At 42.7% G+C, this 14,887-nt stretch overlaps 1 protein-coding gene across 5 annotated transcripts in view; it reads left to right on the plus strand.

Annotated features, from left to right (window-relative positions):
- COL15A1 (collagen type XV alpha 1 chain) overlaps positions 1–14,887 on the plus strand; it is a 537,229-nt gene that overhangs the window by 191,030 nt on the left and 331,312 nt on the right. For all 5 annotated transcript variants that reach the window (XM_083188349.1, XM_083188345.1, XM_083188346.1 and 2 more), the window contains one exon: positions 24–113. In XM_083188349.1, the coding sequence (XP_083044475.1) occupies positions 24–113 (90 nt within the window). The remainder of the gene's footprint in view (positions 1–23; positions 114–14,887) is intronic.

A 14,887-nucleotide genomic window follows, 5' to 3' on the forward strand; every position in this document is an offset into this window, starting at 1 on the left:
TATATATTTTTTTATTTTACTAGGCCTCTGGTGAAAGCAGTGGGGATGAGAACATCAGGGAACAAATTGGAATATCAGAAGCACACGGAACTATTCCACTGACTCCTGCTCCAGTGAGTAGTAATGGTTGTTATCATTGGTACAGCCTTAACACTATATTGTTCCTGCAGTTCACATTTATTAGCCAGTCAGTAATGTTCAGGGTACATTTACAAAGAAGTGCTATAAATCTGTGCACTTGTTACATCCATTAAACAGTGACTGAAAAGAATGTAATTGGCATAAAGTACATAAGAGCTCCTCTTATGCATCCTTTTGAATAATTTAATATTTTGATGACTTTTAAACTAGTGTAAGTATTGCTTGTTCTGAGTACAAGCTTCCCACATTCTCTATACTCTCTATTCTTGACACTGTGTTCATTGTATTCATATAATGCATGTTTATGAAAAAAAATATCTGGTTACATGCAAAGTGAGGAGATAGACATGTTCTTCTAAATTGCTGCTTTGGGAAATATTTCGGTCCTTTGTGTTTAAGCATCAAAAATGAAAACTATTTTTACTTTTTCCAGCTCACAAAACAATGTGGTTTATGTTTGAAGTATAGGATAATCCATAGGCATCTAATGTGATGATCTTTGCAATATTACAAATGTATAAAAGTACGCTGCTGAACTCATAATTGGTGTCTTTGCTCATTCACTGTATTGTTGGACAAAGTTATATACACTTATTTTGACTATGTATTGAAATAGAGACATATAAAGAAGTTATGCTAAAATTGACACAACATTTTTCTAACAATATATCATTGTTTTAATACACTTCTTTAAAAAATTTGAGCACAATATATGTGTCTATGTGTTGTTTGTGTTGTGATTTTAAATTCTTTATTTCACTGCTATTTCCCTAAAGATATCAGAAGTGAATTTAAATAAATTATATTAAAAGTTACGTTTTATAGTGTTTAAGTGTGCGTTCCAAATAACAGTCCCTTTTCTCTCCTTCACATGATAAAACCTTATCCTTTGGTACCTGTTTTGTCCGTTCTGATCTCAGCTCAACTAGATGACTACAATTCTCCATATACTGTCCCAGTATATACCAGCTCAAGAAGGGGAACTTGACCAAGGGGCCGTGACCGGTGTGTCGGGTACCGGAAAAAAGCCCAAATCCCGCTTAGAGGGGGTCACTGGCAAAACCCCCCCGGCATAGTAAGACTCCGCACCCTTGCATCAGGTCACGTCAATCCCTGAGCTGGTAGACTTAGTTATCGTGGACAGCTGATATTTCAACCAGTTTAAAAATCAGCATGGGAATTAAATAGGTCAAATCCAATTTGCCCTAAAATGGATGAAACATTGGGGATTTTTCAACTGGTCATAAAATCAGTCAATAATTGAATACCCACTATAGACTGTTATGTGCTATGAGTATGTTAATGACCAATAGCCATAACAGACTTGATAACTATACAGAAATATCTGTTTTTACTTTAAATTGACTAAGTACTGTACATATCAAATTTATAAACATATTAATGGCACTGAAAATTACAATCAAAAGTTATCAATTTCCTGTTGTGTAAAGTAGTCCCCCAGTTTTTAATTGCTTTTCTTACCCTAGTCACATAATTATTAGAATTGCAACCATCTGTCCTAAGTTGATTGGGAGTGATATTGAACTATCCCTGCCCATAGAATAGCTTTAACTTAGTAACATTTGAGAATAATTGTTTGTAATGCAGTTGACTCAAATGTGCTATACACCATTTTCGTTTATTTAGTATATAGTATCTACTGTATCTGGCCTTTACCTTAACTATTCCAATATTCTACAATTTATTTTATACACATTTTACCCAAGTATTTTCAGGCACATTGTAGAATTCATGGTTGATTTATTTATAGCATGTTACCCATGTTACCTAATGGGGGGTATTCAAATGATTACTTTTGGGTGTCATTTTTTCCCCACCTTTCAAATTCACGCATCTGGCGCCTTTTGAAGTGATGGACAGGTGTGCTATTCAAATGTTGTTTTTTCTTTAGACATCTAATCGGTTTTAATTATCATGTCCATTTATTCACCTTTTTTAATCTCGCACCCATTTTATCCCTTTTTAATACCACAGATGTACTGAGGGGTACTCCTTTCTTTCTTTGTCTTTATTTTTCTTTGGTCATCTAATGTGGTGTTAGTGGGTTGAAATATTATGCCCATAATTCATAATTCATATCATGCAGAGCATTTTCGCACAATTTTTATCCCCCCCCCCCCCCCCCATTTTAAGCCTCCCTTTTTACCTCTGCCAGACTGCACAGTATTCGGCAAGGCGGGATGTCGACTCCTATGGGTGGCAGTTTAGGAGAGTTTTGTTGAGCATCTTTTATGTTTTTAAGTAAAAGGCTGATCAGGGTGACTGAGAAGTACAGTGGGAAAAGGAGAAGTGCAGATGGGGGATGGAGAGGTGCAAGGGTGATGGAGAGGTATAGCAGGGGGTCAGATGTGCAAGAGGGATGGAGAGATGCACGGGGGACAGAGATATGCAAAGGTATCAGGGGGAATTGATGGAGCGCAGCAACACCACTGGTGTTGCTGTGCGCTTCCACTATGACACTGGTGGAAGGCTATCACTATGTTATTGTGCGCACTCCCTGGATATTCCAGGCTTGGATGATGATTTTGTGATTAAAAGAGGTATATATATGGTGCTAAATTAGTGCTGGATTTCCAAGACGGGGCTCCTGCAATTCTATTATCCACTGATGCTGAAAAGGCATTTGATATGATTGACTATCAATCCTATCATGTCCAGTGTGCTACAACACATGGGACCTATCTTCTATTAACATATTCTCTCCCTTTACTGCAACCCGTCAGCCAAAGTCAGAGTTAACGGATCCCGTTCTAGCCCCTTCACAAATAGGAATGGCACCTGACAGGGCTGTCCCTTATCACCACTGATATTTATCCTGTGTATGGAGGCCCTAGCGTTCTCTATCAGATCGAACCCAGATATTTCTGGTTATGCCCTTCATGGAAGGGAATACAAACTGGCCCTCTTTGCCGAAGATTTACTAGCTACTCTTTTCCCAAACCACTTCCCTCCATAACCTGTTAGAGGAGTTCCACGTATTTGGAGACCTCGCTAATTTCAAGGTTAACTACTCAAAGTCAATTGACCTTAATATCACTACCCCTCCCCAAAAGCTTACTGGACTTAAGTCCGCCTTTCCTTTCACCGGGCACAATTCCCAATTAAAATATCTTGGTGTAGCCATCACTAGACGCCCCACTCAACTATTCAGGCCAACTTCACCCCCCTCTTAGGAAAGCTGCGAACTGACCTGCGTTCTTGGAGAGCTTGGCCCTTTTCTTGGTTTGGGAGACTGGGAGTCCTTAAAATGAACTTTCTTCCTAGAATCCTGTACCTCCTGCAAACCTTGCCCATTAGGATCCCCCAGTGTTGGTTTCAGGATGTTCAGACTATCATCCAGGATTTTGTATGGGGGGGTAAACTACTACGCCTGAGACTAGATATATTGCATAGAACAACGCACAGAGGAGGCCTTGGACTTCCAAATATCCGGGGGTACTATCAGGCTTGCTTTTTATCTAGAGTCCTTGAGTGGTCAAGGAGGAGTACGCTAAAGCAGTGGGTCCAGATTGAACAGCGGGAGGTGCCTATGCCGTTCTACTTAGCCCCATGGCTTTCCTTTCTTTCTAGTCTGGAACACCCCAAATAGGGCCCACCCTGCATTCCTGGAAGTCCCTCCACAAATCCCCCTCTAATTCATCTAGGTTCTCTCCATATATGTCCTTTTTGGCAAATAGTTGCTTTCCCTCTGGGTTGGACCTCAAGACCTATAAATGTTGGCTGGATAGGGGCCTCTTTTGGGTCGGACAGCTGGTGAGCGGGAGACTAATCTCATCCTTTTCTAAGGTCCAAGCTGACTGGAAACTACCTGACTCTGAACATTGGCTTTACTTACAGGTCCGCCACTATCTCCACTCCCTAGGCTCCTCCAGTACATCCTCTAAGTCCCTTACGCCCTTCGAACACCTCTGTACTAGTACATCCCCTCCCTCCCATACTATCTCCATACTTTACAAGCTCCTTTTAGATGACACTAGCTGCAAACTCCCCCACTTTACCAATTGGGAAAAAATGTTATGCCTGGCACATGCGTTCTCCCCTAGTGTGGGGGTTTGCGAGACTCAATACAAACTAATGTCCCATTGGTACAAATGCCCAGATGTGCTCTCCAAGATGGGCCTCGGGGTTCCCAATGTCTGCTGGCAATGTTCTAGGGCCCCAGGCATCCCAATCCACATATGGTGGCAATGCCCCCCTCATACTACCCTTCGGGTCTGAGATTTTTAAACTCTCTAGGACTATACTGGGAGACCTGGTTCCTATAGTTCTGATTGTTCCACCTTTCCCCTGCTCCTCTCTCAAGATACAAAAAATCCCTGCTATGCCACTCGCTCAGACACTGCCCGGCTTCTCCCATCCACGGCTATGCGGCTCTGCACAGAGTGACATATGTAGTCAAAGGTTACACTGCGCAGGCCACACAGCTGCTCAGCCTGCAACCCAGCCACACCGCACCCATCTCCTAGCCTGGCTTCTAGCCGCTCCACATGGCTCAAGCCACACTGCACCACTTTCCCGACCCAGCTTCAAGCTGCCCACCCAGCTCATTGCTGCCCAGGAAATGCCCCAGGATTGGCTTCCCTACTCACCATCAAAGGATTTCCACACTGTCTGCAGCCTGTGCGTGGCTCTGGACATACTCAGTGGCTGCAAAGGAGTCAGCCTGATTGGGAAGATCTGCGCTTTCCCTAGGCACGCCTGTGCTGGTTCTGGACTGCCCATAAAAAGGCAGGTTTCTCCACAGAAAAGGCAGCTTCCTGTCAATCACCTTGTGAATGGCTAGTGAAGAAAAGGAGCAGCAGGGATTGCACAGAGGCCTCTTGCATGCAAACTGTGAGCCGTAAACAGTTATTTATTTTTTACCGGTTATTTATATAGCGCACATATTTTGCAGCGCTTTACAGAGAATATTTGAACATTCACTTCCCCAGTGAAGCTCTACAAACACTGCACTAACTGTTGAGAATCACAACAAACACTGCACTAACTGTTGAGGCCCATGTTGAGAATCAGACCCATGTACTCAGTGCTGTGAGGTACTGTAGTAATGCTTACCATTACACCGACCATGCTGCCCCACATACGCAGTCTATCGATAATCATCCACCATGTGAATTTGCACAGCAGCGATCAGGTCAGAATCAGACCCAAATTGCAGAATAAAATAAAAAAGAAAAGAAAAATTGTGCAGTGGGGATGCTTTCTGCTATAGGGCCACCCAAGCTGCATTCCTGCACCTTCTATAGTTACACTACTGTGAATATGCATTTGAAATGCTGTGTAATAGTGTTTTCTTGCAATACACTGTAGCATAATGTTTTGTGTGCAGATTTGCAACATTTTCCAAATAAAACACATTTTAGTGGTAAAAGCTACGCAAAAGATGCTCAGCACTGCCAAGTCATGCCATGGCATCACATTACTATAAATGCTGTTTAACGCAGATAGGCTAGATGCAGATGGATAAATCTGTTTATACAGGAATTTTGGAAAGCCCATCCGTAGTGAGCACTGTCTATGTCTGCAGGCCAGAGAAGGACAACATTTATGCCGTTTTCACATCGCAAGATGCAAGGTCACACCGGGACTTGGAAACGGTTCAGTCCCAAAGCGACCCTGCATTTAGCTCTTTCTGGCCCCTTCAGTGACTTGGCATTTTTTCCGGGTCGCTGACATCATGCAGGGGGGGGAGCTGCGGAGTGTCATCAGGGGCGTTAGCTGACGCTGCTCCAATCACTGCTTCTCCATCAATGTGAACAGGAACCGGGTCGCTTGACACTGCACAGCAACAAACCAGTAAGAACCCTGCTTTTTTAACCGGTTTGTAATGCCGAGTAAATGCTTCCAGTTTGCTGGACCCTGTAAGCCCTTTTAGATTGCACAAACTGTATTCATGGGTTGAACTGGCAACAAATCAGCATGAACCCAGTAATTAGGTGTGATCTGAAAGGGGTATAAATGATAAGCAAAGAAAGAAAGAGTTTAAAAACAATTTGTTGTAGTTGTTTCACTGCAGGGATAATTGCTCAGCACTAGAACTGCACCATGGCCTACTGTTCAGAAAAGCCTCTGTAAATAGCCCTAAAGTCATGGGCTAGGTGTGTAGTATACTATATAAATAATACAAATTTGTATTATTCTAAATCAAAACTCTGGAGTAATAAGTGCATGATAGGTGAGTCCCTGCCTAACTTTTCTGCACATCACTGAAATTTCAAGCAGTATATACTTTTGCACCGTTGTATAAAGGGGGTGCTTTAGCACAATTCGGAAGGGGACTAATTCAGCCCCGTTCCAATGGTGGGGCGGTCTGCACATGCAGAAGCGCATATTCTGCATTGCACAGACCCCGGCAATGAACGGCTTGGTGAGTTACACATTCGCTGGTAGGTTAATTTCAGGGATTGAGGGCTGGTGGCGGACGGTGGTGGGAACCCCCAGCTTTTTATGGGTGTCCCCATGAAAATGCTGGGCATTTCCATGGGAACGCAGGCTTGACAATGTCTGCTGTCATCGGGCAGCTGATGTCACAGGACGTCAGTGCTCGCCCTCTCTTCGATGGACACCGAAGGAAATAAGTCAGTTGAGACTGACTTTTATTTCCGAAGGTAGGAGAAATCATTCGATGGTCGGTGACCATTGAATGCTTTTTCCTGCTAGCAGATGCATGTGGGGATGTGTTTGCCAAGTCTACAATGATCATTTGGTTCATATATTTCTGTGAAAATGTGTCTCTGATACTAGCCATACCTAGCCATTTTCCTCTCCGCACATCACTTGCAAAGACAGACTGGTGTGTATGAGGAAATACAGACTAGGACAAATAGGAGAGTGCACAGCAGTAGGTGACGACAGCAGCATTTAAGTGTATAGGGGAAGAAAGTGTAGAGAATAACAAACCCGCTGGCACTGCAGTTAACAACAGCGATGCAATATCTGAATATGCACAGGGCAGGCAACAGGGGGGGTGAAGGGGGACACTTGTACCAGCCCTGACCAGTTGAGGAGCCCCAAGGCTGCATGGCTGCCTAGTCACCCGTCTGGTTACTCGTACTAATGAGTTTAATGACATCACACAACGCACCAAACCACACGATGCTCAATACTGTGCTCTCCCATCTGCCCCTCCCTATTATATTGTATAGTAAATATTATCTGTTTATTTCTAATAATAAAAAAAATACATTCAATATACAATATAATAAAAATACATGTGAGGTGTTGGGGGGTGGGGGTAGGGGTAGGGGTGGGGGCAGAGATATCAGTGTTCTGGGCCCAAGATTTCTGCTGCCGGCCCTGTCCCATATCTGTTTTGCACAAAGAGCACATCCATTAAGACTTCAGTCTTATTGATCATGATTTCATTTGTTTTTGGAGTTTGAGTGGTAGAAAATCTCAACGCTGTAATGGGACATGTGAAACCCTGAGGTTTTTTGTCTATGGAATATTACATTAAGGCAAATTAAATAGTTACATTGAGATGTTTAGTCATGCCGCAAATCTAGTTACTGAGCAGTTCAAGAACCTCCTTTTTAGTATGTTGTCCAACTGCACATCTGCTAAGCGTACTTGTAAGTGAAATCAAATTAAATTCATGTGTTTTTCGAATTGATTTGGCAGCTTTTAGTTTTGCTTTGGAGATTATCCAGTACATAGAGTTCTAGAGAAACACATGATTTGTTTAACTCACTACAAAGCAATAATGAAAACGTTACTTTTATCTCCATAGAAATTAGAAATGAATATTTTAAATTCAGTCCACTGCGGTCACACACATGTGTGTCTGTGTGGTCATGACTCTTACTAAACATTCTAGTAAGTGCTGAGTATCTACAGTTTTACAAAGTGAAGGCAGGTCATTATTGTATTCAGGTCCCGCAGCTGGATTGTGTTAATAGTTAGGTCAGTAAAGGCCAAAACATTCTCAGATACTTAATAAAGATTCTTGCTTCTTTTGTTATCATATTAACAGCCCTTGTCAAATTAACCTGTAATGTCTCTTTGCGTTACCCAAAAATTAAAATTCACAAGTTAACTTAACACATATTTTGATTTTACAGATTTTTATTGAGTTTCCAATAATTAAGACAATGCAGTGAGAGGTCCACATGCCCTCACCTTAGCAATAAGAAGGGCCGGCGCCACCACTAGGCAGCTTTAGGCATTTGCCTAGGGCGCCGGCCAATGGAGGGCGGTACTGAGCTGCAGCAGTACTGAGCTGAAGCAGCAGTGTTCCCACCCGAGGAGAGAAGATGCCAACTTCAAGTACCAGCAGCTATTCCCGGACCCAGCAGGGAACAGGTGAGCCGTACCCCCATCCGCCCCGCCCATGCCCGTGGATCTGATCGGCAGGTGGTGCCCGCACCCCCGCACTGGTCAGCAGCAATCTGCGGGTCACAGCTGCTTCCCCCTCCCTGCTGGTCAGCGTTACTCTGCGGGTAGCGCCCGCCCGCACCCCTCCTGGAGCGCTGTAAACCGCGGGTGGCTCCCGCTGCCCCCCCCCCCCCCCAGCAGGTCAGCTTTATCTGGTCAGTGATATTCAATTTTAAATATGTCAAAGCGCCGGGGGGAGAGAGGGCTCTAGCAGCCTCTGAAGAAACCCTGGTAGGAGTCCCCGGGTATGTTGAGGTGAGGGAGGGGGGTGAAGTGTCTCCCGCGACTGGGGGGGGGAGGGGCGGCAGCAGCAGCGGTGATTTAGAAGATTTGCCTAGGGTACTGAGATGGCTTGCACCGGCCCTGGCAATAAGAGACATATATGTATAACATGAATAACAGTATAATCAATTGGAAAATGCTCCTATGTATAATCTACGTTAAAACATCAAGGGACAAGGGGAGAACATATCGTAACTATATAAGCGATGACCTATCGATGTGTTACACAATCATAAGGTGGAGATAAAACATCAGAGCTAGTATTACCGATATAAAGAATCATACATACTCTCGACGAAGTAAAACAAGGGTATACATATGTATATTTGGAAAGTAAAAAAAAAAACAGCGGGAAAAGGAGGGGTAGGGGAGACAAGACATGATTCACACTAGGAAAAAGAGTTGGGATACAAAAAAGGGTGGTATGGGGGGGGGGGGCAGGTTAGGTCAGAAAAGAGAAGATATTTATCTAGTATTGGTCGGGACCATACAATGAAATTTCTCCAGAATATATAATAAATTGAATACCTGGTGAGCATAATTGACAGGTATATTGAAATAGCATGGATAATTAAGCAGTAATCAAACGCAAGGTGGGGGTCCTCGGAAATCATTGTGTGACAAAAGAGAGAGGACTGTTTCCTTTTGTGTTTCCGTTAAAGTGGAAATGTATGGTTGCCATTTTTGTAGGAAGGCGGAGGATGATGATGAGTTATTAATACGCAGAGAGCATTTGTCAATAAGTAATATCTGGAATAATTTGATATGGAGTTCATGTCGGTGCTGTGGGGTGGATCCAGTGGATCAGAATAAGTTTTTTGGCTAATGTAAGGATTAGGGTTAGTAATCGATGTAGGCATCGATGCACTGACATCCATTTATCGAAATTTAGACATACAGGATCAGGCAAGAAGGAAGTGGAAAGCATCTTGTTGATGAAATTCAACAGTTTGCGCCAAAATTTTAAGAAGCACAAAAGCAGTGGAAAAACTTAGCGTTACTCATGCCACATTTAGGACAGATGCCTGTTGCATCTGGGGACATATGCTTGCTTTGTGCTGGGGCTATGTAAAGTCTATGAATAGTCTTGAAGTGGACTTTCTGTAAGTATGAGGACTGTAATAACTTCAGTGAGGCTGGGAAGGATTTCAAAAGTAATTTAGAATGAGATATGTCAGGTATATCTGTTGACCAGGACTGAGTTAGTGACATATATGTGGAGACAGGAGTAGGTGTTATTAGGAGGTTATATAGGTGCTTCATCTTAAAACTATGGTGGTCTGAAAGTAAGAAAAGTGATGAAAGTGGATCATCATTGTGCATGGAGAGGAAAGAAGGTATCTGGGGGGCTATAAAATGACGAACTTGTAAGTACATGTAAAAATGAGAGTTGGAAATGTTATATGTATCTTTTAGATGGGAAAAGGTAAGAATAGAGCCCCCAGGTCAAATAAATTTGAGGCTAAATGTAGGCCTTTGCGTTTCCAGATGTTGAAGGAGGGGTTGGTTAGGGAGGGTGGGAAAAGTGGGTTACTCCAGATCGGTACGTATGGAGTGAGAGCATGGTTTCTGCCAAGAGATTTGTTAATATGTATCCAGGCATCATATGTGCCGTGAAATAGAATATGTTCAAGAATATGGGAAGGAATGGATTGCAGAGGGGAGTTTAGTAAGGCGTTAAGGGAGAACGGAGCAAAAACTGCATATTCGAGTTGAGTATTAGTATAAAGTGAGGTATCACTAAAGCAGTCATAGATAAATCTGAAGTGAGCTGCCCACGAGTACCGTTGGATATTAGGGACTCGAAGTCCGCCAGGTTTGTCACACATTGATTTTGTGAGAGACATCCGGGGCTTTTTACCACTCCAGAGAAATCTAGACATGGTCCTATTCACTTTTAGGATGTCGGGCTTAGGTAAGATGCAAGGTACCCAGCAAGGAAAGTGGGAGTTTGTCCCAACTCTTAAGTTGGGTATCAATAGAAGAAAATAGTGGGCCAAAGTTGGTTTTATAGAGGACATGTGGGTCCCTGGTTATTAGGACTCCAAGATATTTAATGTGTGATGTTTGAAACTTAAACTGGGCTAAGATGGGGTGGTGCATGGAATCAGGAGTTATCGGGGTGATAGGGAGAAGTTCAGATTTACTGACATTTACTTTGTAACCTGAAATGGGTCCAAATGAGGTAATCATTTCCATGATGTTCGGGATTGAGGTGAAGGGATTTGAAACAAACAGCAGCATGTCGTCAGCGAAAAGTGCTTTTTGAGTTCAACATTACAATTCCTGTAAATGCGGGGGGAGGATCTCAGAGCTAAGGCTTAAGGTTCTAGGGCAATGACAAAAAGAAGGGGAGAGAGTGGGCATCCCTGTCTTGTGCCTCTAGTGATAGGGAAGGGAGGGGAAAGGAAGTCATTAGATGTTATCTGGGAGGAGGATGAAGAATATAATGTGGAGAGGAATGAAATGAAAAGAGGAGGTATTCCGAATTTGGACATGGTATTATATAAGTGGGGCCATAGTACGAAATCAAATGCCTTTTCGGCATCTAGGGCTCAAATTTAATTGGGGGAGGGGGGGTTGGTGATGTTGTAAAGGCATTGTGTAGCGGCAAGTACTTTACGAATATTTTTAACTGAGTAGCTCCCTGTTATAAAGCCCATCTGGTCCTGATGGATAATATGTGGAAGGATGGGGCTAATACGGTCGGCTAGAATTTTTGTTAATATCTTGTAATCACAGTTCAGTAACGAAATGGGGCGATAGGAACCTGGTTTGGAGAGATCTCTGCCTGGTTTAGGGATAACTTTAATGATAGCATAATTGAAGTGAGGGGGAAGAGAAGCATTTTGGTGGATGTGATTGAAGGTGGAGACTAGGATAGGATCTACTCTGTCTGGGAAGGAGTGATAAAAATCATTAGAAAATCCATCAAGACCAGGGGCCTTAGCTAGTTTTAATCCTTTAATGGTTCTGGTAACATCATCCAGTGTAATGGGTGAAATAAGGGGAGGGAGAATATGAGGCAGGGCAGTAGGGTATTGCAAAGAGGACCAGAAGTCATGGGGTAGGTTTGAGGAAGGACTAGTGGGAGGGGGAGGAGGATGGGAGGGTGGAGATGGTGGACTGGAGTAGATAGAGGCATAGAAATCTGCCATTATTTGGGAGATCTGAGTGTTAGTCGTAGTGAGGGAACCATCAGGTAATGAGAGTGGGTGAACTAACATCAGGGATCTAGAAGAATTAAGTATGTTGGTGAGGAGTTTGCCAGTTTTGTTGCCAAATTTATGATATTTATAATTGGAGGTAAACTGTAATTTGTCTGTCATAGATTGTAAAGTTTCTTCTAAAAGTGCTTTATCTTGAAGATATGTATTTTTGGTGGAGGGGTAAGGTTTGGAGATAAATGCAGAGTAGAATTGTGTGACAGCTTGTTGTTGGGAAAGGTATAGGTGAGAATGGCATTTTCGTAAAAGAGACCCATATTTTAAAATTGCACCTCTCAGTACTGCTTTCGTTGCCATCCAATATACTGGAGGATCCTCAGACAGTTTATGGTGGTTATGGGTGTCATAGTCATTCCAAGTTGGGAACGTTATATGTATCTTTTAGATGGGAAAAGGTAAGAATAGTGCCCCAAGGGTCAAATAATTTTGAGGCTAAATGTAGGTCTTTGCATTTCCAGATGTTGAAGGAGGGTTAGTTTTGGGAGGGTGGGAAAAGTGGGTTACCCCAGATCGGTACTTATGGAGTGAGAGCATGGTTTCTGCCAAGAGATTTGTTAATATGTATCTAGGCATCATATGTGCCGCGAAATAGAATATGTTCAAGAATATGGGACGGGATGGATCGCAGAGGGGAGTGTAGTAAGGCGTTATGGGAGAACGGTATAGGTGAGAATGGCGTTTTCATAGAAGAGACTCATATTTTAAAATTGCACCTTTCAGTACTGCTTTCGTTGCCATCCAATATACTGGAGGATCCTCAGACAGTTTATGGTGGTTATGGGTGTCGTAGTCATTCCAAGTTGGGAACGTTATATGTATCTTTTAGATGGGAAAAGGTAAGAATAGTGCCCCAAGGGTCAAATAATTTTGAGGCTAAATGTAGGTCTTTGCGTTTCCAGATGTTGAAGTGAGGGCATGGTTTCTGCCAAGAGATTTGTTAATATGTATCCAGGCATCACATGTGCCGCGAAATAGAATATGTTCAAAAATATGGGAAGGGATGGATCGCAGAGGGTGATTGCGATAAATGGAAATAGAGAACACAGATGTAGTCAATTCGAGATAGGGTGTTGTGTGACGCTAAGAGGCATGTGTACTCTCGAAGAGTGAGATGAAGAGCCCGCCAAGTGTCAACTAGTTGAAGAGAGTTTAGTAGGAAGGGGATACCTAGTTTGGGAAGATGTCTCACTTGTTTTGGGGATCCGGATCTGTCTAATATGGGGTGGGAGGTAAGGTTAAAATCACCACATAAAATAAGAGACGATGATGCATGGGGCATGAGTAGGCCAAGAATCTTCTTGAAAAAGTGTTTTGAGTATATATTTGGGGCATATAATGAGCAGAGTACATATGGCCTGCTATGTATCGAGAAATGAACAATCACATATCTCCCTTCTTGATTCGAAATGGTCAGAGATACTTCAATGGGTAATGATTGGGATGTCAGAACAACAATGCCTCTCGCTTTACTATTATATGGGGCTAATGCTATGACTTTCCAATTTACCATTTACAGTTTGAGAATTTCTGGGGGAAGAAGGTGAGTTTCTTGAAGGCATGCAATATCAAGAGACTGTTTGCGTAGGTACAATAATACCTTACGGCGTTTGGACGGGGAGTGGAGGCCTCTGAGGTTGAATGATCCTATTTTTAAATCAGTCATGTGTATCATGTGGGATGGACCCGTCAACCCTATGCAGGAAGTGATGATATACTCTGAGTCTCTGGACCTAAAGGGAGAGAAACAAAAGGAAAGAGGAGGGGGGGGACACAAAACAGCACAAGACATGGGGTGCAAATAAAACAATGCAGGTAGTATGATCAACATAATATAAACATCTAGCAATACATTGACAATCCTTTATCTGTGGGAAAAATATTCTAAGAAATGAGGTAATCCCTTTTCAGTATATAACAGGTTAATAACAAAGCAATGCAGGTGTCCGTAACCCTAACGAGAGTAATGATTAGAATGGTCCATGAACACCTCAGGGAGGGGAGAAGGTAGCCATATCAACTGTGGTGGCATTGGGGAGCCATGCACATATAATAAGTATCAGGGGAGGTCAATATGAAGCATTCAGGATTAGAGGACACAACAAATCTAAACAATAAGTATATTGGCGAGATATGATTATATCTAGAATAGAGAAAAGAAAACATTTAGATACATGAGGAATTTGGAGCAACAAGGCTTCATCATGAAGGTCTGAGAACAAGTATAAGATTATTAACTTCAAGTAAGGGAGAGTTCATAGGAGGATATCATCTTATTTCTTGGGATGCGGAGAAAGAGTCAGGTCAGGTGGTTGAAGCAATAGGAATCAAGCAAGATGGGAGTCATTCAGGAGAGTCGGTTATATCTGCGGAGGCATTGGAGAGTTTTTCTTTAAGAAACTCACGGACATCATCAGGAGTGTGGAAGTCATAATGTGTGTCATCTAGGAAAATGCATAGTTTGGCAGGGTAGATCAGAGGTAGATCAGAGCAAATTTACGTTTTTCTGACACTAAAGCCGAGCATATAGGTGAGAAGGATCTGCGGGCTCTGGATAATTCAACCGAAAAATCTTGAAACAGCCGCAGCTTCTTTCCTTCCCATTGAAGATTGGGAATTTTGCGTGAGGCTTTCCAGATCGACAGTTTATGTAGATAATTCAAACATTTAAATAGGACTACGCGAGGACGAGAGTTATTAGGTCTAGGGACAGGACGCACACGATACACTCTCTCCACAACCAAATCCTTGCATTCTTCCTGAATGTCCAGTAACTGGGGCAGTTAAACAGTAACAAAGGATTCCAGAGCTGGCCCTTTAATCCATTCTGGTAAGCCTACCACCCT

Source organism: Crinia signifera, chromosome 5, assembly GCF_055691185.1.
Source record: "Crinia signifera chromosome 5, ASM5569118v1, whole genome shotgun sequence".
In the NCBI taxonomy this organism is placed as follows: Eukaryota; Metazoa; Chordata; class Amphibia; order Anura; family Myobatrachidae; genus Crinia; species Crinia signifera.